Below are 25,462 nucleotides of genomic sequence, written 5' to 3' on the forward strand. Positions count from 1 at the left end.
CTCGCGGGCTCTAGAGTGCAGGCTTAGTAGTTATGGCACATAGGCTTAGTTTCTCCGCAGCCTGTGAGATCTTCCTGGACCAGGGCTTGAACCCGTGTCCCCTGCACTGGCAGGTGGATTCTTAACCACTGCGCCACCAGGGAAGTCCCTCATGTTGTACTATCTTTAAGGTAACCAACCAGAGCAGAACTCTCTTGTGAGAGTTGCTTTCCTTCAGGAGACCTCAAAATGTTTTCTCACCCAAAGGATCACGTGTGAACTTGGCCCCTATATTCTAACTGTTTAAGCCACTCTTCTGGAAACTCAAAGACTGAACACCCTTTGGACTTTACAACTGCTCTATGATCTGGCATACAGGACACTCTCCTCTCCTCCTAGGCCCAGGACAGGCATGACTAATCAACCCCAGGATTCTGGGAAGACATGACTAAGCAGACATGGGAGTTGGCTTCAGACCTGCAGCCCCTTTGCCAGGCCTGCTAAGTTCCCTGCTTTGTGCCTTGCAGCGCTGTGAAGAATGGTCTCTGCGGACCTGGAAGGGCTGAAACCCCAATGACTCGAGAAGAGAAGGTTGAGGACCTTAAAGCAGACATAGGCCAAGAACGAGGTATGCTGTGTGAGAGAGAAAGGTGCGCTGAGTCAGCCATGGTTTTTAATAAAGGGGTCCGGGCCAGGAGAGTCAGGCACAGTTCCTCCCTGCCCCAGGTGCTGGCCTTGGCGGAGGTGCCCGAACCTGCGAAGCCAAGTCTCTATATGTGATGGGGAGCAGAGGCGGCACAGGCAAGTGGTTGACAGCTGGGCCCCGTGGTTCAGAGCAGAGCTCTGCTAGCCGGGTGACAATGGGTGAGTCATTTGCTCTTTCGAAGCCTCGTGTGTATTGTTGGTACTCGGGGCGGGGCGGGGGGGCATTGATAATAGCACCTCCTTATTAGGATGGTGAGCCTGTGTGGGTAAAGCACATAAATATATAATATATATAATATTATATGTTACATATTACATATATTATATATAGTGCAGATTAACTGTGTGTATATATATGTGGCAGATGTAATATGTAATTGTTTATATAGTACAGACGTAATAATATTTAGACTGAGAATATAATTATATAGTACAGATGTAATTATATACATATATAATATAGATGTAATTATACATATGGTACAGATATAATTATATACGGCGCAGATGTAATAATAATGTAATGCAGATATGTGTATATATATATCATTTGTAAATAATATGGAATTCTAGTTAATGATTCAAATACTAAAGGCTGATTCACACCAAATGATTAAAATGTTTTTAAAAAGAGTGAAATAATGCCATTTGCAGCTACATGGATGGACCTAGAGATTATCATACTAAGAGAAGTCAGAAAGAGAAAGACATATACCATATGATATCACTTGTATGTAGAATTTCAAATATGACACAAATGGACTTATCTACAAAACAGAAACAGACTCACAGACATAGAGAACAGGCTTGTGGTTGCCAAGGGGAAGGGGGGTAGGGGAGGGAAGGATTGGGAGTTTGGGATAAGCAGATGCAGACTATTATATATAGAACAGATAAACAACAAGGTCCTACTGTGTAGCACAGGGAACTGTATTCAATATCCTGTGATAAACCACAATGGAAAAGAATATGAAAAAGAATATATATGCATAACTGAGTCACTTTGCTGTACAGCAGAAATTAACACGTTGTAATAAATCAACTATACCTCAATAAAATTTTTTTTAATGATTCAAATGTTGAAGGGTGAAATGGATGGACAGCTGCAGCTTACTTTGAAATGTATCAAAAAGTAAGATGGAGGAATGGATGGATAAACAGAGGGATGGCTGGATGGAGATATGATAAAGCAAATACAGCAAAATGCTAGAAGTTGTAGAATTTGGTGGTGGGTAGAGGGCATTAGCTATACAATCCAATTTTTTGTATGCTTGAAAATTTTCATAATAAACTGTTGAGAGGGTAAGGAAGAAGTAAATGAAAGAGGAAGCCTGAGTAGACCAGCACTGACCATGTGACTTCACTCAAGGTGTGGGATTAATTCAGGTTCAAAAAGACAGCCCCCCCCAACTCCTGAGTTATTAAATGAATAAAAATAGTCTGCCACCCAACCCTGGTGACTATTTGCAGTCACTCCTGGGCCATGGACCATTCACCAAGATGGAGAAGTCCTTATGAGGCTTTCAAAACACGGGCCAGGCCATGAGACCCCCACGACCATCCCTGAATTTTTTCAGGAGTCAGTCAACCGATTTGGGACTTATCCAGCCCTCGCATCAAACAAGAATGGAAAGTGGGAAGTTCTGAATTACAACCAGTACTACGAGGCTTGTCGAAAAGCTGCAAGAGCCTTACTCAAGGTAAATGAGTCATTCATTCATTCCTTCATTCGTTCATCATGTATTAAATCATTCCTTTTATGTATGCATACATATGGGACAAAATGCACAAGGCACCCCAAGATACAAGGTTAACTGGTGAAAAATTTCCTTCCAATCTTTGTCCCCTCTCTTATGGAGGTAGCTATCATTTGCAGTTTTTTCTATGCTCTTCTGCGGAATAAATTATGTGTACATGTTATATAATTCTATAGAAGTACATTTTTACACACATGGTAGCATACTATACTCAAGAGTCTACAACCTGCTTTTTTTTCTGTTAGCACAGTATATGTGTGTATTAGTTAGCTACTGCTGCATAACAAATTACCCAAAACTTAGTGACTCAAAATGACAGAGCGGGCTTCCCTGGTGGCACCGTGGTTGAGAGTCTGCCTGCCGATGCAGGGGACATGGGTTCGTGCCCCGGTCCGGTAAGATCCCATATGCCGTGGAGCGCTGGGCCCGTGAGCCATGGCCACTGAGCCTGCGCGTCCAGAGTCTGTGCTCCGCAACAGGAGAGGCCACAACAGTGAGAGGCCTGCGTACTGCAAGGAAAAAAAAAATGACAGAGCTTCATTATCTCTTGGTTTCTGTGGGTCAGGAATCCAGGAGTGATTTAGTTGGATGTTTCTGGCTCAGGATCTCTCATGAGGCTGTAGTCAAGCTGTCAGCCTGGGCTGCGTCATCTGTACATGGCTGGCTCTTGGCAGGAGGCCTCAGTTCCTTGCTCCATGGCCTTCTCTGTAGGGTTGTTTGAGTGTCCTCACAATATGGCAGCCAGCTTCCCCCAAAATGAGTGATCCAAAAGAGAGAATGAACCAGATGGGAACCGTGATATCTTTTATAACCTAATCTCAGCAATGAAATGACTTCTTTCACAAGGTTAAGCAGAGCTTGATATAATATGGTAAGGGATTAGTGTAGAACAAAAATACCAGGAGATGAAACTCATCTTGGAGGCTGGTTGCTGCATTCTGAGATCCTTCCATATTGATTTATTTTTTAAAATCCATATTCTTTTCAACAACTGCAAATACGTATGTAACAGTATTGACTTAATCAGCCCCCTATGGGTGGGCATTTAAGTTGCTTCCAGCCTTTGCTACGATACGTGGTGCCATATTGAACCTTCTTTGTACAATGAATTCCTACAAAGACAATGCCCTTTAAGTCCACTCACAATGAATGAGAGAATCTGTTTACCTATGTTATTGTCAACATCATATTATCAAAACTGTTCATCTGGGCCTATTTGATAGGCATGTTAGGCAGAATTCTAAGGTGACTCCACTGAGATTCCCAACCTCTGGTGTACTTGTGCTGTATAATCTTCCTGTGACTGTGGTCTATGATGGGATTTCCCTCCTGAGATGGCAAAGGTGAAGGGATTTCACAGATGTCATTAAGGTCTCTAATCTGTTGACTGTGAGTTCATGAGAAAGGGCAGGTGCTCTGGGTGGGCCTGACTTAATTGGGTGAACCATTAAGAGAGATTCTCCTGCTGTCTTGGAAGTAAATTGCCATGTTTGGAGAGGGCCATGTAGCAGGGGATGGCATACAGACTCTAGGAGTTGTGAGCGGTCCTCAGCTGGCAGGTAGCAAGAGAAGAGGATCTCAATCATTCAACCACAAGGAAATGAATTCTGCAAACAACCTCCAAGTGCGGGGCCCCCAAGCTTCGGAGGAGGTCATGGTCCCCACCGATACCTTGACTGCAGCTTTGGGAGATCCTAGGCAGAGAATCCAGCTGTGCAGCCCCCCAGACTCCTGACGTGTGGAAACTGGGATAATAAGTGTGTGCTCTTTTAAGCTGCTACATTTGTGATGATGGGTTATGCAGCCATAGATGATGAATGTAACAGACATCTCGTACTGTAAAAGGGCATCTCCTGATGGTTCTGACTTACAGGAAATCCGATCACATTTTGACCTAGACCCAAGCTCCTCTCTCCCCTCCTCTGATGCCCATGTGTCTTCATCTAGAGACTGTGAGAGGTCGGAATTAGGAACCACCTGCTTGGGCTGGATTTCTTCTTGGCTGCCCTTACCCCCACGCCATAGTGCTGTGGCTAGTTCACCCTTCCTGAAAGATGGTCCTCTTTCCCTATGCCCTTAGTTCTGGAGTTCAAGGACCCCTGCTCTCCTAAATCTCAGGGATCCAATCAGAAAGAAGTCAGTTTATCTACACATTGATAGAGACACTGTCCACAGTGAAGACAGCCTTTCTGCCACTAAGCATAAACATGTTGCATCACGTTCTGAAGCATCAGCAGGCAGATGCCTTCCAAATGCTTAGGTTTTCCCCGGGGACAGAGGGTCATTGCCAGCCTTGCCCAGGTGACTAAAACAGCCAACAAAATTGGAGTTTCCAGGACAAAAGAGGGGCGAGCACCAAGCATGATCACTTTCATGTCCAGGTCTCCTGATTCATCCTCAACCACGTTCAGATCAAGGCTATGCCTTCAAAAGTGCAATTTATTACCACCTTACGGTATCACTCTTTGAGTACTGTTATGATTAAAAATAAAAATGAATTCATTAGGATGGCTAATTAAGAAAAAAAAAAAACCCAGACAATAACAAGTGTTGGTGGGGATGCGGAGAAATTGGAGCCGTCCGTCACTGTCAGTGGGAAGGTAAAATGGTGCAGCCACACTGGAAGACAGTCTGGCGGTTCCTCACAAAATTAAACTTAGAATCACCATATATGATCCTGCAATTCCACTTCTGGGTACAGACCCAAAAGAATTGAAAGCAGGGACTTACACAGATATTTGGACACCCATGTTCATAGCAGCATTGCTCACAACAGCCAAAAGGTGGAAGCGACCCAAGTGCCCATCAGTGGATGAATAACCAAAATGTGATCCGTCCATACAATGGAACATTAACCTTAAAATGGAGTGAAATGCTGACACCTGTCACAACATGGATGAACTAGGGGACATTACACTAAGTAAAAGAAGCCAGACACAAAAGGACAAATATATGATTCCACTTATAAAAGGTCCCTAGACGAGTCAAATCCATAGGGACAGGAAGTAGATGGTAAAGGCCAGGGGCTGGGGGAGGGGGTGGGGAGTCAGTGTTTAATGGGGACAGAGTTTCAGTTTGGGAGGATGAGAAAGTTCTGGAGATGATGGTGGGGATGGTTGCACAACAGTGTGCATGTGCTTAATGCCACTGAGCTGTGCACTTAAAGTTGGTTAATGGTTAAAATATAAAATACATAGGGGACTTCCCTGGTGGCACAGTGGTTTAAGACTCCGCGCTCCCAATGCAGGGGGTCTGGGTTCGATACCTGGTCAGGGAACCAGATCCCACATGTATGCCACAACTAAGAGTTTGCATGCCACAACTGAGGAGCCAGCGAGCCACAACTAAGGAGCCTGCCTGCCACAACTAAGACCTGGTGCAACCAAATAAAAACAAATATAGAAAAAAAAGCATAAAAATTAGAATAAATAAAGGGGGTATTACGGAGAGGGAGGTAAACCAGCCTCCCAAGAGTCACAAAAAAAATCACACTCCGGATTTTCATCTCAACACAGGCTGTCCCCCTTGTGACTCCGTGGGCTCTGGGGTCTGCTTTCACCTGCCAGTGAGCAGATCCCATCCGGAAGCAAACCACCTTTGTTGCTTCTGTTTTCTGTTTGTCTGTCTGGTTTTGCCTCCCCAGCTGGGCTTGGAGCCTTTCCACTCAGTTGGCATCCTTGGGTTTAACTCTGTCGAGTGGTTCCTTGCAGCTCTTGGCGCCATCTTCGCAGGGTAAGACCCCGGGCCCGGGTCCCTGTGGATGTTGGGCGGTGCTGCTCCGGGACTGGCAGCCCCAGGCTGGTTCCCACGGAGATGTGAGTGGGGGTTGCAGAAGCAGCCACAGGCGAGCCGGTGAGATAGACACACACACCCGTCCAACAGGGGACTAGTATCTCAAATACACAAGGGACTTCTACAACTCAGGAATAAAAACACAAAAAGAGGGACTTCCCTGGCAGTCCAGTGGTTAAGGCTCCGTGCTTCCACTACAGGGAGCATGGGTTTGATCCCTGTTCGGGGAACTAAGATCCCACATGCTGCTCAGTACAGCCAAAAAAAAAAAAAAAAAATTTTTTTTTAAATGGGCAAGAGACTTGTACAGAAACATCACTAAGGGAAGTAGCCAACAGGCACTTGGAAAGATCCTTGATGTCATCAGCCAGCAGGGAGATACAAAGGGAACCCACAGCAGAATGGTTCAAAGCAAGAACGAAAGGTTGCGAATGAAGGGAACGGGTGGAGGGGTGGGGGGGCCCAACCCCCACCTCTTATTTGCCATGGGACCCTGAACAAGTGACTTCCCTGCCCTGAGCCTCAGTTTCCTCATCTGTAAAATGGGGTACTGTGAGGGTTCCATGTCATAATGACATCCCGGGAGCCCATCCTCTCATCATCACTGTCATTTTTGTCCTTTTCATCACTGTCCAGCTGTGGAGGGAGGGAAGCTGGTGCTGAGGCTGCAAACTCAGACCTTCCCCGCAGACCCTTCCCCTCCCCCACAGACGCTTCCCCTCCCCCCACCTTCCAGAACGCTCGTTCTTGACTTAAGGTATGTGGGGCATACTCGTGAATGTGTTTTCTTTTCCCAGGGGCTTCTGTGTTGGTATTTATGCCACCAACTCTGCAGAAGCCTGTCAATATGTCACTGCTCACGCCAAAGTGAACATCCTGCTGGTGGAAAATGACCTACAGCTGCAGAAAATCCTTTCGGTAAACCCCTCTGCCCCCCCATTGCTGCCTTCCAGTCACTGGGGGAAGGAGGGTGTGTGTGTGTGTGTGTGTGGAGTGAGTGTGTGTGGAGTGGATGAGTTTAATTTCCAATGCATATTCATTTCCTACTCAGCCTCTGTTTTTAAAAATGTGTTTGTGTGTTATTTTATATACAGTTCACTGTTTATCAGTTTTCTTTTAGAAACAGTTATTTTCAACCTTGTCATCCTTGCTATGTTCACCTCTTATAATTGTCCTCCTTCTTGAAATGCTTTTGTCTTTCTTTCCTGTTTCTTTCATAAGTCCGACCACTTCCTGTTTCACTTCTTTCTGATGTCTGGCTCTCCCCTCAGGGCTTGTATGTTTGCTTTGTGTTCTTCCTTCCCAGCTGCGTTTACCCCATTACATCCTAGGTTTTATGTTGGAAGGTTAGGGGGCAATTTTCCTTTGCTTTGCAGTGACTTTTTGTGCACAGTGAAATCTGACCCTCTCTTATTCCTTTTTTTTTTCCCCTTGTGTTACCTTTGTAATGTTGCAAGAAACATTTCCGATGGCTTGTGTTTGAACGAGCGGCAGTTGCCTGAACCAGCTTTTGGCAGAAGGATCCTGAGGGGAGAGGAGTCCTTGGGAGGGGTGAGCCTCGATGGCCAGATTCATGCCTCACCCCAAGAGCCACTGCACTGCGTAGCTTGTGGGATCTTAGTTCCCCAACCAGGGATCAAAGCCGGGACCCCAGCAGTGGAAGAGCAGAGTCCTAACCACTGGACCACCAAGGAATTCCTGTGACTGTTTCTTTAATACCATATTTCATCTTTTCTGAGTCACTTTTTAATATTTCTCGAGTTGAGATGTCTCGCCATGGATGGCATTCTCTGAACGCCGTGGGCCATGTGCTTCCCCACATTTTAACTTCTCTGAAATTAGGATAGATTTGCCAGCCTCAGTGGAATCCAGCCAGACTCAGTGAAACAGGATATTTTGTACCACCAGGCCTCCTTCGACGCCTAATTCCTGAGCTGGCTCAGTGAGGACAGACGTCTACTCTCTGAAACTGCTTTCTGAAGGCATGCTTCTTTGGTCCCTGGTACTCATGTCATGCCCTGTCTGTCCTGTTCACAGCAGAACACACTGCGGGGTGGGTGGTGGGTGATGAGTGATGGGTGGGGCCCTTCTCCTTCTTGCTGTGAATACTGGCTTCCGATTTGGATTTTTCCACCGTTAGAGGAGGTCATGTGCCCCATCCTTTCCCCTGCAGCCACCTCATTGCTATGGCTTCCTGTCCTTGTTCTGGTATATTCAACCTCACATGCATAAATTATTTCCATCTCTTAGTTTCATCAAAGATGCAGTTTGTGGGAGATTTCTTGTTCTGGTTGCTCTGCATGGAAGATTCAAAGCCAGGCTTCTGATACTCTCCTCCCAAACTGGACGTTCAGCTCCACTTGGAAATCTTTGATTCTGGGTGATGGTCACGGCTCATAACCCTCCAGTGCTTCCCTTCTTTCTTTAGAATAAACTGCAAACTCCTGCTGTCACCTCCAAGGCATGGCCTACCTGGCCCTTCCATCCTTTCCTGCATCCTCCCCCGGCCTTCTCCCTTCCATCCCCATTCCAGCTGGCCTGGACTTTTTATATCCCTCCAACATCCCAGCTACTGCCTGCTTCAGGCTTTTTGGATGTCTCTTTCTTCTCTCTCTGGAAAAGTCTTGTCCAGCTGTTACAAGCACTTCTGTCATCTTTTCTCTCCAGGTCGTGCCAGAGACTTGGTTATAATTATAAGGAGTGTACTGGATGTTGGAAGTGACTTCTTCACTGGATTGGCTAGAAATGTCATACAGGCACACTCCTTCCTTTGCACGAACAGGGGGGCAAGAATCCCACAGGCCTGGTTACCTGAACCTTACAGGTCTAGGTTTAGGTAGAGAGTTCTGAACCCACCCAGTTCCAGCCACCTTCATGGAGGACTTCTGTAGTCCTACTCCAACCAGAAGGTTAGCTGGATCTTGGCTGTGAAGCATAAGGTGCCAGGAGACGAAGAGCCGGGAGGGCCTCCTTCGACTCACCCACCAAAGCCACAGCTCTGCACAGCAGAATTCAGGAGGCTGTTGCCCTCAACCCTCTGTGATGGTTACAGTCTACGGATACCGACCTGTCAGTCAAGACAAAGAGCAAAAGTTCTACTGCGTGGCCAGGGGGAGGGAAAGAGGCTGAGGTCCCTGAGGGAGAGAGCTTAGGATGCGCTCCTCCAGGGCCCCGGTACCATGAGGTCCATACACAACTTTTTTTCAGATTCCAAAGACCAAGATGGAGACCCTAAAAGCAATCGTTCAGTACAGGCTGCCTGCGAAGGAGAGCAAAATGTAACAACCTGTACTCTGTAAGTGTGACAGGGGGCACTGAGCAAAGGGGAGGGCACAGCCTTGAAAGGGAAGGAGGGCACTCCCAAAGGAAGTGGGTGGTGAGCAAGGGAGAGGGAGGGGCCTCACAAGGGAAGTGGGTGGGGACTCTCAAAGGAAGTGGGTGGTAAGTGGGTGGTGAGTGAGGGAGAGGAAGGGGCCTCACAAGGGAAGGGGGTGAGGCTTCTGAGAGAATTTTTTTCTGGCATGAAGGTTCTGATTTACCAGAAGGTGTCTGTTCTGGTTATTTATTGCTGTGTAACAAATCACCCCCAAAATCGGTGGCATAAGACAATACCAATCATTTTATTATTAGTTTCTTTTCAGACCATTAGGGTAACTGAAAAAATACTGCATCATTGAAAATTAGATGTGTTGGAACTCACAACATTAAGTTTAAATATTTAATTTGTATTCAAACCAGAACTTATTATAAATTTACTTTCCTGGTTTTCATAGATGCAAAGTCATCAACATTTCTATTAAAACCATTAGCCAGTTTTAATATACACAAATAGGAATATAGGGGTGCACATTTCTGCAATGGCTCGGACCAACAGCACTGCTGGAGCCTTTTTAAAATTTTTGATGATTCATTCATCATGAATTTGCTCTGCTTTGATAGTGACTTTTAAATTATTGCATTAAAGTACTATTTATCTTGATTACAAGCTTTTTTTTTTTTTCTCGCATCCGCTAAAATTTTGCACTCAAGGAGAAGCCCCTGGTCCTCACTCTGGTCCCAACCCTGCAGCTGGGGCTCCTCCAGCACATCTCTCTGTCTCTCTGTGGTGTCTCCATGTGCTGTCTCCAGCATGATGACTTCAGGACCTCTGGACTTATTGGTGGCTCAGATCTCCAGAGAGAATGTTTTGAGGGAGAGAAATATCCAGGTGGAAGCTGTCCTGCCTTTAACGACCTATTCTTGGAAGTAACACACTGCCCAGCAAGGCCAAGCTGCATGAGGGCCCAGACTTCAGCTCTTACTGAGGGAAGGGCGGGGCCCCTGAAGAGTGGGTGACACTGTAAATGTTGTCGCAGTCATTTTTTTGCAAATTCACTGTGCCTCAGGGTCTTCTAGAGGCAGAAAATGCTTGGGTGCAAGCAACAGAAATCCACTTAAGCCAAAGGGGGGGGGTTTGGGTTTTGTTTTTGTTTGTTTTGTTTTTTAATTAATTAATTAATTAATTTTTGGCTGTGTTGGGTCTTCGATTCTGTGCGAGGGCTTTCTCCCAGTTGCGGCGAGCGGGGGCCACTCTTCATTGCAGTGTGCGGGCCTCTCACTGTCGTGGCCTCTCTTGTTGTGGAGCACAGGCTCCAGACGCGCAGGCTCAGTAGTTGTGGCGCACTGGCCCAGTTGCTCCGCGGCATGTGGGATCTTCCCAGACCGGGGCTTGAACCTGTGTCCCCTGCATTGGCAGGCAGAGTCTCAACCACTGCGCCACCAGGGAAGCCCTGGGTTTTGTTTTTAAGGATACAATGAGTTAACTCCAGAAGTCAGGGCAGGAGGGCTGTGAGGGGCCAGGACGAGCTGCTGTTAGGCCAGCAAACCCATGATCCAAATCAGACATCCTAAAATGTCATGGAGTTTATTTGGTTTGCCCTCCACGCAAACGGGAGGAAAGATGTCAATGATCCTTTCTGGCCAAAACACGCACCAGCTCGTGCACCTTTCAGAAAACATTTAAATATTAAGACCAGGATAATGACTAATTAAGTAAGACAGCCGATCAGAATTACAGACCTTTCAGAGGTTAAAAATGACCAACACAGAAACAATATCTTAAGCCTGGATAAGTTAAATAAACTCATTTGTTAGAAACAGTATTTATAGCCGGGTTTCTCAGCCTTGTTGGACATTTGGGTTGGATAATTTTTCATCATGGGGGCCGTCCCGTGCATTGTAAGATGTTGAGCGACATCCCTGGCCTCCACCTACTAGATGCCAATAGCACCCTCTCAGTTGAAACAATCAAAAATATCCTCAGACATTGCCTAAGTCCCCTAGGGGGCAAAATCACCCCTGGTTGAGGACAATGATTTATAGGGAAGAGTTCTGTGACATACGGTATCTACTTCTCTGCAAGGGTGACTAGCACCTACCGTTTTGAGATTCAGTTTAGGAATACATTCATTAGAACTGAGAGAAAAAGAAAGCGCCTGGGAAATTAGAAGGTGAAATTCGGGGGCGGGGGATGGCAGAATAAGACAATTAACTGGGTAGGTTACGATGCCTGGGATTGGACTCAGGACCAATTCCAGATTACCGAGAGAGAGGACTGGATTGGACAGGACTGGGTCTGGTGTCTACCTAATCCAATCATTTGTGGCCATGGGAGAATGAGGTTTTCACCAGCGATTAGGGGAGCATCCTTTGGCGGGGAGGGCTTGAGGCAGCTCTCAGAGAAAGGACAGGGTCCTGCAAAAGGCTTTTGTGTGCTGCTCCTCTCACCATCACCCTACCCTGTTAGAGATGGTCTGGGTAAAGGTTCTTCCCTTTCAGATGGGGCCAGCATTGCCCTGGCAGGCTACAGGCAATACTGGCCATTTCTGGAGGATGTGGAGTGTCCTCTATCTTGCAGATAGGACACTGCCCTCATCCAGAGCCTCACCAGGGGCTCAGAGGTAGAATTTTTGCAGGTCCCAGGTGAAATTTGGTTCACACAGCCCAACAGCTCCTTCTGAGGCACCAAATTCTAAGCTAATTAACAGCACAGGCTCTGGAGTCAGACAGTCTTGGGTTAGAATGATAGTTCCTCTGTCTACCTGCTGTGTGACCCTGGGCAGGTAACTTACCACCTCTGAGCCTCAGCTCCTTCATCTGCCATAGGGAGATGATGTATCTCTTATCAGTAAGGATGTCTTTGGTTGCAAGTGACAAAAGCCTAACACCTAACGGCTTAAGCTTAAAGGACCATTTATTGGCTCATATCCACAACCTAGGGTGTGGATTTCAGGCATGGCTGGAACCAGGGGCTCAAATAACGTGACCGAGACTCCATTTTACTCTCTTCATATTTTGGCTCCATGCCAGCCTTGATTCCCCCTAGTCCTGAGATGGTCCAGCAGCTCCTATGGCTACATCTTATTCACGTTCAGATGACTCATTCATGTCCCAGCACTTCCAGCAAAAGCCCTGACCTTCACTGTGATTGGACCACCTGAGGTCACATGCCCAGACCCAGTCTAACCACTGTGGCCCAGGCAGATGGGACCTTCTAGCTTAAACCAATCACAGTGGCCCTCAGCCACATCAATCTGGTAACTAATAAGTTTGAGGTGCTGAGTGGCATCTGGGGAGGCAGAGCACAAGTAATATTGAACTCTGCTGTTCTGAGCATTTTACATATATTAACCCATTTACTGCTTAAAACCACCCAAGGAGTTGGGTCTTGATGTCATTCCCATTTTACCTATGAGGAAACCAAGGCACCGGTGCTTGAGTAGCCTGCCTGGGAAGTGGAGGAGAAGAAGCAAACATCTTAGGGCTTTTGTAAGAGGTGCCTTTGCTCCTGCTGGGAATCATGCTTCGGGAGAAGCTGGTGGGGCAAGATCCAACTGGGGAAGGGAACTCCTAGGTGCTGAGGACCCCACTCACACACCCTGAGTCCTCACCCTCCACTTCTTTTGTTTGTTTTTTGGAGTATAGTTGCTTTACAATGTTGTGTTAGTTTCTGCTGTACAGTGAAGTGTATCAGCTATACGTATACATATATCCCCTCTTCCCTGGATTTCCTTCCCATTTAGGTCACCAAGAGCACTGAGTAGAGTTCCCTGTGCTATTCAGCAGGTTCTCATTAGTTATCTATTTTATACATAGTAGTGTATATATGTCAATCCCAATCTCCCAGTTCATCCCACCCTTCCATCTCCTCCCTTGGTGTCCATATGTTTGTTCTCTACACTGTCTCTATTTTGGCTTTGCAAATAGGTTCATCTGCATCATTTTTCAAGATTTCACATGTATGTGTTAATATATGATTTGTTTTTCTCTTTCTGACTTACTTCACTCTGTATGACAGTCTCTAGGGCCATTCACAACTCTACAAATGACCCAATTTTGTTCCTTTTTATGGCTGAGTAATATTCCATTGTATATATGTACCACATCTTCTTTATCTATTCCTCTGTTGGTGGACATTTAGGTTGCTTCCATGTCCTGGCTATTGTAAATAGTGCTGCAATGAACATTGGGGTGCATGTGTCTTTTTGAATTATGGTTTTCTCAGGGTATATGCCTCGTATTGGGATTGCTGGGTCATATGATAGTTCTATTTTTAGTTTTTTAAAGAACCTCCATACTATTCTGCATAGTGGCTGTATCAATTTACATTCCCACCAACAGTGCAAGAGGGTTCCCTTTTCTCCACACCCTCTCCAGCATTTATTGTTTGTAGACTTTTTGATGATGGCCATTCTGACAGGTGTGAGATGATACCTCATTGTAGTTTTGATTTGCATTTCTCTAATAATTAGTGATGTTGAGCATCTTTTCATGTGCCTCTTGGCCATCTTTTGTGTCTTCTTTGGAGAAATGTCTATTTAGGTCTTCGCTTGTCTTTTTTTTCCACAGTGGGATGATTTCATGGAGCTCGGCAATAGCATCCCCGAGTCCCAGCTGGACCAGATCATAAAGAGTCAGAAGGCCAATCAGTGTGCTGTGATCATCTACACTTCTGGGACCATAGGCTATCCCAAGGGGGTGATGCTTAGCCATGACAACGTAAGTGCTGTCTCTGCTGACAGGGACGAAATTTGCAGCATCCAGGGTCCCATCACTCCAGGGCAGTGGCCTTCAGGCTAGTTTTGTTCTTGACCCACAGGGGCGCAGTGGCGTTTAGGGGCCCAGCACATGGCGGGGTCCTTGATCTGTGGGTCATAGAGAGTTATGCAAATGCTTCCAAGGTTGGCGGCAGCATAGTGCAGGGGTTGAGATCAGGGACTCTGGAGCAGACCTGGCTCTGTGATCTTGGGCAGGGCATGTGACATCTCCAAGCCTCAGTTTCCTCATCTGTGAAACAGGTGCAATGTAACAGTCCCTGCCTCATGGGTTGTTTGAGCTCAGAACCGTGTTTGATAAAATAAATACATGAAAGGGCAGTATACACATTGTGTTTCAGGGGTAAAGCAGAAGCTGTTTTAGTTACTTGAGGAAGGCCGTGTGCTTGGGGAAAACTTACGCATGTCTGGGTGGAGTCCAAATCTGATGGTTATTTAGGTCACTGTTAGGAAAGAATAAGGAGAATACATGCTAAAAGATCCTGTTTATGGGGGACATCCCTAGCAGGCCAGTGGTTAGGACACTGTGTTTCCACTGCCGAGGGCCTGGGTTCTATCCCTGGTCGGGGAACTAATATCCTGCAAGCCGCATGGTGCAGGCCCCAGAAAATGCAAACTTATCTACAGGGACCAAAAGCAGACCAGTGGCTGCCTGGGGAGGGCAAGAGGGAGGCATTACAAAGATGATGGAAATGTCCACCATCTCGATGGTGGTGATGGCTGGCTTCACGGGTGCAGACATAGTCCATATGTGCCAAACTGAACACTTCAAATGCGGTTCCCTGTATGTCAATTACACCTCGATAAAGTTGTTGGTTTTTGGTGTTTTTTTCATAAATTTATTTATTTATTTATTTTTGACTGTGTTGGGTCTTTGTTGCTGCACGCAGGCTTTCTTTAGCTGCATCGAGCGGGGGCTACTCTTCATTGTGGTGCATGGGTTTCTCATTGCAGTGGCTTCTCTTGTTGCGTAGCAAGGGCTCTAGGCACGCAGGCTTCAGTAGTTGTGGCACGCGGGCTCAGTAGCTGTGGCTCTTGGGCTCTAGAGTGCAGGTTCAGTAGTTGTGGCACACTGGCTTAGTTGCTCTGCAGCATGTGGGACCTTCCTGGACCAGGGCTCGAACCTGTGTCCCCTGCATTGGCAGGCGGATTCTTAACCACTGCGCCACCAGGGAAGCCCCGGTGTTTTTTTAAAGAACAAGAAAGACAGTGACGGTTTATTTCTGTTGCACACTTACTATGGGGCCAGGGGCCGTCCCCAGAGTTTTAGACTTTGTAAATCCTCACAGCAATTCTATGATTCTATCCGTTCTATCAGGCGGACGCTGTTTCTACAGATGAGAAAACTGAAGCCCAAAGAGATTAAGCTGCTGGACCCAGGTCACACAGCAAGAAGCATGGCAGGGCCAGGAGCTGAAACCCAGGCAGGCAGGTGCCACAATCCACATCTTTAACTACACTGTAGGTCTATGGGGCTAAGGTGTAAAAATGTCCAAAGATGCGATCGTTACAAATATGTTAAAGCTGGTTGAAGAACAGTACACAGAGCACAACGCGATTTTGTTAAAAACTGAAAAACGGCAGCGAGTGATGTACATGTGTGTAGGTTTTAAAAGCAGGAAAGTGTCTGGCAGGACATACACCCAACACGCTCCACTCTGTGAGTCAGAAAGACTGCTAGTTTTTTTTTTTTTTTTGCGGTATGCGGGCCTCTCACTGCTGTGGCCTCTCCCATTGCAGAGCACAGGCTCCAGATGCGCAGGCTCAGCGGCCATGGCTCACGGGCCCAGCCGCTCCGCGGCATGTGGGATCTTCCCAGACCGGGGCACGAACCCGTGTCCCCTGCATTGGCAGGCGGACTCCCAACCACTGCGCCACCAGGGAAGCCCCAAGACTGCTAGTTTTAAAATGACGCGTTTCTACTTTATAAGGGCTTTCCCCACCAGTCCAGCTTAATAGCTGGCAGCACACACTGGCCTTTGTACTGGCTGTTCCCTCTACATGGAATACTATTTCCCAGAGACCCACATGACTTGCTCCTTCACCTCCTCCGGGTCCCTGCTCAAATGTCACCGCCTCTGTGAAGCCCTCCCTGACTTCCACGTTTAAAATAGCAAAGAAAAATAAACCATCCCATTAGCCCCCAAGCCCCATTTGGCTACTGTTTTTTCTTACACTGCCATATTATACAGTCATGTGTTTATCATGAACAACAGCTCCTTGAGGGCAGGGGCTATCTGTCTGGTTCACTGCTGTGTCTCCAGTGCTTGGTGTACAGGAGGATTCAATCCATTTTGTGGACTGAATGAATGGAGTCTGATGAGGCCCCCACCCAACCCTGGCCAGCATCCATGCTCCCAGTGGCTTCATGTCTAGTGAGATCATGTCCTCACAGAGGGCAGACCAAAGTCGAGCCCCTGGAGCAAGTCTGCCTGGATCTGCATCCTGGCTCCCCGACTTGCTAACTATGTGACCTGAGAAGATTTCCTTAACTTCTCTGGGCTTCGGTTTGCCCATCTGTAAAATGGAGACAAGAATGGTTGCTACCTTTCAGAGTTGCTATGAAGGTTAAATTATTTCCTATACTGTGTCAGTTAGCTACGGCCGTGTAACAAACCGTTCTAGAACTTAGCAACTTAAAACACCAAGAGTGTGCTATTTCTGGGTCTGGAATTTGGGAAGGGCTTGGCAAAGTGTCTTTTCTGCCCTACAGAGTGTCAGCTGGGGTCACTCAGCTGTATTCAGCTGGTGCCCAGGCTGGGCTGGCAGGTCCAAGCAGGGCTTCACTCACGTGTTTCATGGGGCTTGGGCTTCCTCACAGCATAGAGGCATCGAGGCAGTCGAACTTCTCAACGTGGTGCTGGCTCCCCCGAGGGCAAGCATGCCCTTATACAAAGGCAGAAGCTGCAGTCTATTAGGACTCAATGTCAGAAGTTTACACGGTGCTCCACTCTGTGGGTCAAAACCAGTCACTAGACCAGCCCTGTGAAGGGAAAGGAAAACAGACTCCAGCTCTGAATGGCAAGGGTGGCAGAGAATTTGCAGTTGTCTTTAACCTACCGCACAGACATAAAATGCTCAGAGCAAAGCCTGGCACATTGGGATTAAAAAAATAATCCCTGGGGCTTCCCTGGTGGCGCAGTGGTTGAGAGTCCGCCTGCCGATGCAGGGGAAACGGGTTCGTGCCCCGGTCTGGGAGGATCCCACATGCCGCGGAGCGGCTGAGCCCGTGAGCCATGGCCGCTGGGCCTGTGCTCCGCAACGGGAGAGGCCACAACAGTGAGAGGCCCACATACCGCAAAAAAAAAAAAAAAAAAAAAAAAAAAAAAATCCCTGTCGGCTATTATTTTTTAAATCATAATCATCTTTATAGCAGGAAGTCAAAGCTAGTCCCATGTTCTCAACATATGTCAACAGCTCAAAGTTTCTCCCATTTATAGGGTACTATGCCATGCTGAGATAAACACGCTAACCCCTAACAGAAACCCCACAAGGTAAGACGTATCATTAACCCCTTTCAGAGATTGGGAAACTGAGGCTCAGAGAGGGGAAATGACTTGCATAAGGTCAGAGAGCATAGAAAGGTCTGAGCCAGGATCTGAACCCAGCTGTGTCTAAACCACTGTAAATCACGGTCTACACACACCTAGCCCCTTTTCTCAACAAATGGGCACTGGGTTCCTTGGGTCACTGTGGGTGACAGTGCTTATGGGTACAGACAGAAAATCCCTCCATCCTGAGGCCCAGAGAAAGAAGAGGGACAAATCTTGAGGGCTTACTACAGGGTGAGTGCTTTGCATATTTCATTACACTTAAATGTAACTTCTCTTTCCTCATTCATTCATTCATTCAACAACAATTTACTGGGCACCTACTATGTGCTGGGAAAACAGCTTTGGGCAAAACAGACCCAATGGTGGCCCTCGGGAAGACAGCCAGGGAATGAACAAATAAAACCACTCAGATTGTGGCAAGCAGTACGTAGCAGATTAGAAAGATGCTGGAAACTTCAGTTCGGGTGATGTGAGACTGCTTCCGTAAGGAAGCGACATTTAACCAGAATATAACATCTTGAGGAGTCAGTTGTGGAGACAGCTAGAGGATGCCCATCCCAGGCAGCGGGAACAGCCCGTGCAAAGGCCCTGAGGCGGGACCTTGCCTGATGTGTTGGAGGAACAGTGCAGAGGCCCGTGTGGCTGCATGAATGAGACGACTGTTTGCCAGAGACTTATGACACCAGTAAAAAATACAGATTGCAAAATTACAGGTATGCTAAAACTTTCCATCAAGGTATGCACCGGAGAAAGAAAAACATTAACATACTAATTGTTGGCGTATTAATGCCATGGGATTATGGGTGGCCTTTTCGTTTGTTGGACAGTGTTGGTTTTATAGTTTTATGTTGGGCACGAGGAACCCCTGTGCCCCTTTTACAGATGAGCAAATACAGGTTGCAAAGGATTTTTAAGCAAATAGCCCAGGGTCACACAGCTAGTAAATGGTGGAGTCAGGATTTGATTCCGGGACACTTGCTGAATCCTTCAGATTTCTGACTATCCCCGATACACATTCTGACTCTAGGGTCTGTTGCTGGATCCTAGGGTGTCTGGTAATCCCCCAAAGCTTCCCGTCGAAGTTTTCTGCTCCTTCCATCCTCAGGCAAGTCAGTGAACCTCTCTGTGCTTCTGGTTCCCCATCTGTAAGGTGGGAGAATCGCAGTCATCAACCCCGGTGTGTGAAGATGAGGACTAAGTGACTCAATGCTTGTAAAGTACAAGAGTGGTGCCTAAGCAGGTGCTTTGTGTTTGTTAAATAATTGTACTTAAATGGCCCTCGGGCAAGGAGGAGGCGCGCTGAATCCTACTGGATTTTAAGCTCGACTTGTGTTCTAGATCACGTGGACGGCGGGGTCAGTGGCAAGGGACTTCAGTCTGGCTTATGCTCCTGAGAAGCAGGAGGTGGTGGTCAGCTACCTTCCTCTCAGCCACATCGCAGCTCAGATGATGGATGTCTGGATACCCATGAAGGTCGGGGCTTTCATCTACTTTGCTCAACCAGATGCACTCGAGGTATTAAGGCTAAGGGCAGCCCGCAGGAGTGGATGGTTCCTCCAAGTCCCAGATCTGGGGGTTCCTTCTCCATCCCCATCTAATGCTCCAAGTTGGCAGCATTTGAAACAGTCAGCCACCTTCTTTCAGTTTTTATCTTTATCCAAGTCACGGTATCCATGGTTGTGCAGACTGTACACTGAACAACCTAAGACTAAGATGTGAATGGTATTGAAAGCAGAACGTGTGTGTATGTGTGTAGTTCTTTTTAAGTCAGTATTCCCAACTCCAAAATGCTCCCCAAACCAAATGTTTTTGGCAGTAAAATCTGACCTGAACTGATGTGAAGCTATTTGGAGTCTTCATTTTTATCCCACTTATTGGGAATATGTGTATCTGCAGAAATATTAATGTGAAGGATTTCAGCTGGCTTGCCAAGACACCACCGTGGGATTCATGTAACAAATGAAATAAACACCATATTACCTTTCTGAAGGCCAGAGAATTCTAAATTCCAGAACACATCTGGCCCCAAGGGTTTGAGATAAGGGATTTTGGACCTCTTTTGAAAAACAGCAGTGTCCTAACCACCCTCCAGAGGCAAACTCTCCAGAATTTTCAAGAGACTTCTTCTGGCATTTACCTCCAGTTTTTAAAAAATATGTAATAATTTTCTTGATTCATGCACTTTTAAATATTATCTATTACTTTTTTTTTTTTTTTTGCGGTACACAGGCCTCTCACTGTTGTGGCCTCTCCCATTGCAGAGCACAGGCTCCGGATGCGCAGGCTCAGCGGCCATGGCTCACGGGCCCAGCTGCTCTGTGGCATGTGGGATATTCCTGGACCGGGGCACGAACCCGTGTCCCCTGCATCGGCAGGCGGACTCTCAACCACTGCGCCACCAGGGAAGCCCTATTACTTTTCCATTGCAGTAGGCAAGGATTTAATCCTCTTACACCCCCATCTTCACTTGCTTCCCCTTTTCCCATCCTCTCAATGAAAAGATTTCTTAGTTAACGGAGCCGTGTAGTTTACTACATGATTACATTTCCTGTCTGGTACAACCTTTTGTTTTCCCCAGAGTTAATAGTTGCCTTTCTTTTCCAATCTGGTGGAAGTTTTCTGTATAGCTGTCCAGTTGCTCCATCTCAACTGTCACATGTTTATCAGGATTTTCCAAATGTTCTAATACCTACTGCACTATTTTCTCCTCCAACCTTCTGCCCTGAGTAGGACTGGTTGTTGTTTTAAGTTGTCCTAGATTGGGCCCCCTCAAAGCAGAACCTGAGATGGGATGGAGATTTTTGTAATTAATTGAGTAGGATCTCTCAGGTGAAAACTGTAAGGGAGTGAGGGGAGCAAGATACAGCAAGGGGAGAAGAGAGGATGTAAGTTCAGCTGGCATGTAAGTGGAATGGCCCTTACACAAGCCAATCCCATGGGAATCTCTGAAGCATGAATGGCACCACAGTTGTACTGCTTTGAGGCAAGGGGTCTGGGCTTTTGTACCCCCATCTCAGAGAGTCACTGGCTATAGGCTTATGCACTCATGTGGGTGCATAACTTCCCAGGCATTTCTGAATAAGGGCAGTTCTCTGAAGAAGAGGGAAGCTGTGGACCATTAGAGGTCTGAAGAGGACATCAACAGTAGCTTCTACAAGCTGTCATGCAGGGATATCCCTTCCTCCCACTCCTGTGCTGAATCCTCTGTTTTCTAAGGTCCTTGTGTTCTTTCTGGGGGGCTACCTCTCCATTTAGCTGGAGATCATCTTTGGTAGGTTTTTCATGTTAAGTAAGTGAAAGAATTCTTGTATGTCCGGACCTTGTAGACTTAACAGAGCCAGAAAAGAACTCTGCACTTTCCTCAGCTACATTCTCTGTATTTGCTTCCTATGATTGCTGGAACAAATGACCACAAAACTTAGTGGCTTAAAACAACATAAATTTATTATCCCACAGTTCTGGAGGTCAGAAGTCTAAAATGGATTTCAATGGGATAAAACCAAGACATGAGCAGGACTGTGTTCTTTCTGCAAACTCTGGGGGAGAACTGGTTTTCTTGCCTTTTTTAGCTTCTAGAGGCTGCCTATGTTCCTTGGCTTGTGGTCTCTTCCTCTATTTTCAAAGCCAGGAGCACATAGCATCTTCAAATCTCTCTTACACACACACACACACACACACACACACACACACACACCCCACACACACACCTACCTCTGCTCCCACTGTCACACCTCTCTGATCCTCCTGCCTCCCTCTTACAAGGACCCCTGTGATGACACTGGACGCACCTGGAAAATCCAGGATAATCTCCCCTAGGCTAAGTCTCAGGGCATTTGTAATTCCTTCCAGAGGGCTCATTCTCCTGTTCTTCACATGGCTGGCTGCTCCATGTCATTTAGTTCCCTGCTTAGATATCACCTTGACCCCTTTCGGCCACTCTCATATCCCCCATGCTCAGTGTCTGAGACACATTAGACACTCAGTAAATGAATACTTTATTTTCCGGCTGAAAACATAATGTATACACACTCGCCTACAGGGCCTGAGAAGTTCCTAGTCTCCAATATCCTTATCAACCCCTACTGTCAAAAAATTTTAAATTGTCAACCAGGAAACAAAGCTGTCTTAACATTTTTTTTTTGGCTGCACCGCACAGCACGTGGGATCTTAGTTCCCCCACCAGGGATCGAACCCATGCCCCCTGCAGTGGAAGTGCAGAGTCTTAACCACTGGACCCTGGCTTAACATCATAAGCAACTGCCAGAATGTTTTCAAAGTGGCTGTGTCATTTTACATTCCCAACCAGAAGTGTACGAGAGGTCCAATTTCTCCACATCCTCACCAACACTTGTTTTTGTTTTGTTTTGTTTTTATTATTATTGCCATCCTGGTAGATGCAAAGTGGTATCTCCCATATTAATTTGCATTTCTTGAATGATTAATGGTGGTGAGCAACTTTTCCTGACTTACTGGCCGTTTGTATATTTTCTTTGGAAAAATGTCTGATCAAATTTTTAACCATTAAAAAATCTGATGGTATATCTTCTTATTGTTGAATGTTAAGGGTTCTTTATACAAATCCTTTAACAAATATATGATTTGCAAATACTTTCTCCCAGTTCCATGGCTTGTCTTCTCATTTTCTTACTAGTGTCTTTTGAAAAGCAAAATGTGTTTACCTCTAATGAGTGTTAACTCTCCAATTTATTGATTTTTTTTCTTCCATGCTCCTGGTGTCATTTGTAAGAAATCACTGCCTACTCCAAGGTCACAGAGATTTTCTTCTATGTGTTCTTCTGGAGGGCTTTTAGATTTAGCTCTTACTTTTAGGTCTGTGATCCATTTTGAGGTAATTTTTGTGTTTGGCAAGAAGGCTCTAAGTTAGCTAAGCTCTCGTTTGTTTGTTTGTATACAGATATCCTTTCCTGCATCAAATTGCCTTGGCACTTTTATTGAATGTCAATTGATCATAAATGTGAAGATTCATCTCCAGATTTTGTTTTGTTCCACTGAACTTTATGTCTATCCTTACACCAAAACTACACTGACTTTATTTTTCCAGCTTTATGGTAGTATGACCACCTTGTCCCTGTTTACCTGGGACTTTCCAGATTTCATAAGTGAAAATCCTACATTCCAGGAACGCCTCCAGTTCTGGGCAAATCAGGTCAGTTGATCACCCTACTTTATAATAAGTTTCAAAATCAGGTAATAAGCCCTCTGATTTTGTTCTTCTTTTTCAAAACTGCTTTGGTTATTCCAGATCCTCTGCATTTCCATATAAATCTTAAGACCAGCTTGTCAATTTGTATGAAATAGCTTGCCTATTTTTGATAGGGATTACATTGAACCTGTAGATCAATTTGGGGGAGAACCTTGCATAATACTCCACTGCATTCTTGGGCCACAGTTTCTTTAGCCAATCCCCCATCATTGGCCATGAAGTCTGTTTCCATCCTGTTACAAAATGATGCACAAAGAATATCTCACACGTGCTTCTCTGTGTACCTGCTCTTTCATTCAGCTGAATTCTGTCACCCACATAAGTGAAGTTGCCAAGTTGCATTTAAAATGTTAATAGTACTCTCACACTGCCTTCCAAAAATAGTTTACCAGTCTGTGCTCTCTACCAAATCCCCAGAGAGAGCATGATAATCTGATTGGCCACTGGCCAGCCAATGGATTGGCTCCCTTGGGTCAGGATCTCACCCTGGTCCAATAAGCCAAGAGAAGGTTCTCCTGGGCTGAGCTGAGCAGCTGAGGAGAGATGGCCATCTGGGTTGCAGGTGTGGCTAACCCAGCTCTGCGCCCTGCAGGGCACTTTGGTCAACACTCTGCAGGAGGTAAAGCCTACCGCCTTCCTGGGGGTGCCCCGAATTTGGGAAAAGATGCATGAGAAGATAAAGGAAACTGTTGGCAAATCTTCAAGCTTGAGGAGAAAGGTGTTTTCATGGGCAAGAAATATTGGCTTCAAGGTCAACTCAAAAAGGATGCGAGGGTAAGTGGCGGGCCCAGCGGGGCCAGGCGTGGAGGGCAGTGGGTGAGGGGGCTCAGCCTCCTCCAGCTGGGTCCCATCAGCCCCCTTGTGGCCCATGGCTATAGAGCTCTCCTTGGCATTCATGTTCATAGGGGACATGACACTCCCATGAGCTACCACATGGCAAAGGCCCTTGTGTTCACCAAAATCAAGAATTCCCTTGGCCTGGATCGCTGCCGCATTTTTATCAGCGGGGCCGCACCCCTCAACCAAGAGACTGCTGAGCTCTTTCTAAGTCTGGACGTACCTATAGGTGAGGTGTACGGTATGAGTGAAAGCTCAGGACCCCATTCCACATCCAGCCCAAAGAACTACCGGATTCTAGGGTACTGGCCTCCTGGGCAGCGGCCGGGTCCTCCAGCCACCCAGGGTCAAAGGGATGAAGATGGGAGGGACGACAGGCCTCTGGGCTAAGATGAATCCTGACTTGTTGTCTCCAGAGTGACCCCTGTTCCCCAGCCTCCAAGCCCCAAATTTTCGTGACCATGGGAAGCCCCAGTTTGTCCGAGAGCCCATGGACAAAGGGGAAGGGCTCTCAAACATTCTATGGACTCTCCCTATTTGTCATTTGCGAGCTCTGCCTCCAGACGGCCCACCCCAGGCTCACCCACCCAAGGTTCACCTCCCTAGACCTCGGGACAGTTCATCTCCACAGTGCTTTATCTCAAACACGTCCCTAGGCCCCTCCTGGCTTTCTCCCAAGCTCAGCTCACCTCGGGCTGCAGGATGGAGCCCAGTGATACTGACACAGTAAGAACATCCAAGCCAAGCTCCACGTGGAGTCTGAGAACCATGTTCCTTCACAGGGCCTCCTGGTTGTACCCTTCCCTGACCCCCGCCCTGCCACCATATTGCAAGGCTGGCTCTCCTCTCATGCTCGGCCGAGTTCTGGCTGCCTCTGAACTTAACAAAAACTAAATTTAGTCTTCCCAATCCGGCAAAACCATCTCCTGCCTCTTACTCTACCTTGCACATCAGTATCTCCCCTTCTCCAGTCCATAATCCCATCTGGGTCTATTTTCTGCAGAACCCAAATGCCCACTGGTGTTTTCTTCCAAAACCAAAGAGCGGTCCTTCCTTAAAGAGTGTTTTTCGCTGTGCAGAATTTTTAAAACTTTACCTGGTTGAACTCATGAAACTTGTATAGCTTCTGAGTTTTTCCACATTCCTAGGAAAGATTTTTTTTTTTTAAAGATTTAATCTTAATTCTTAAGTTTTGGTGTTCAGCAAGGACCTCTTGTAGATCCTGGAAATGAGATAGCTTGTTGATAAACATGGAAATCAAGTTATTTTTTGTTTGTTTGTTTGTTTTTTAGCCACGCGGCACGTGGGATCTTAGTTCCCCAACCAGGATCTAACCCTCATCCCCTGCGGTGGAGTCTTAACCACTCGACCACTGGGGAAGTCCCCCTAGAAAAGCTTTTAATGGAGGTCGTAAGGAGGTTCTTTATAAATTTTAAGATTCACAGGCCTGCCTTCTTTTTCCTCTTACTGACTAAGGGAATCCCTACACTTAACCCTAAAACCACTGGCCCTTCCAACTGC

At 46.5% G+C, this 25,462-nt stretch overlaps 1 protein-coding gene across 1 annotated transcript in view; it reads left to right on the plus strand.

Moving 5' to 3' along the window:
- Positions 1-552: 552 nt before the first annotated feature.
- The window catches only part of ACSBG2 (acyl-CoA synthetase bubblegum family member 2), a gene marked incomplete at both ends in the record, with an annotated part of 30,177 nt that continues 5,267 nt past the window's right edge, over positions 553-25,462 (plus strand). Inside the window, 10 exon segments of the mRNA XM_079701475.1 lie at positions 553-607; positions 2,185-2,384; positions 6,085-6,173; positions 7,031-7,151; positions 9,441-9,512; positions 9,514-9,528; positions 14,121-14,270; positions 19,219-19,395; positions 23,697-23,878; positions 24,010-24,243. Of these exon segments, the coding sequence (XP_079557601.1) occupies positions 553-607; positions 2,185-2,384; positions 6,085-6,173; positions 7,031-7,151; positions 9,441-9,512; positions 9,514-9,528; positions 14,121-14,270; positions 19,219-19,395; positions 23,697-23,878; positions 24,010-24,243 (1,295 nt within the window).

This window comes from Hyperoodon ampullatus, assembly GCF_949752795.1.
Source record: "Hyperoodon ampullatus genome assembly, chromosome: 4".
Classification (NCBI taxonomy): domain Eukaryota; kingdom Metazoa; phylum Chordata; class Mammalia; order Artiodactyla; family Ziphiidae; genus Hyperoodon; species Hyperoodon ampullatus.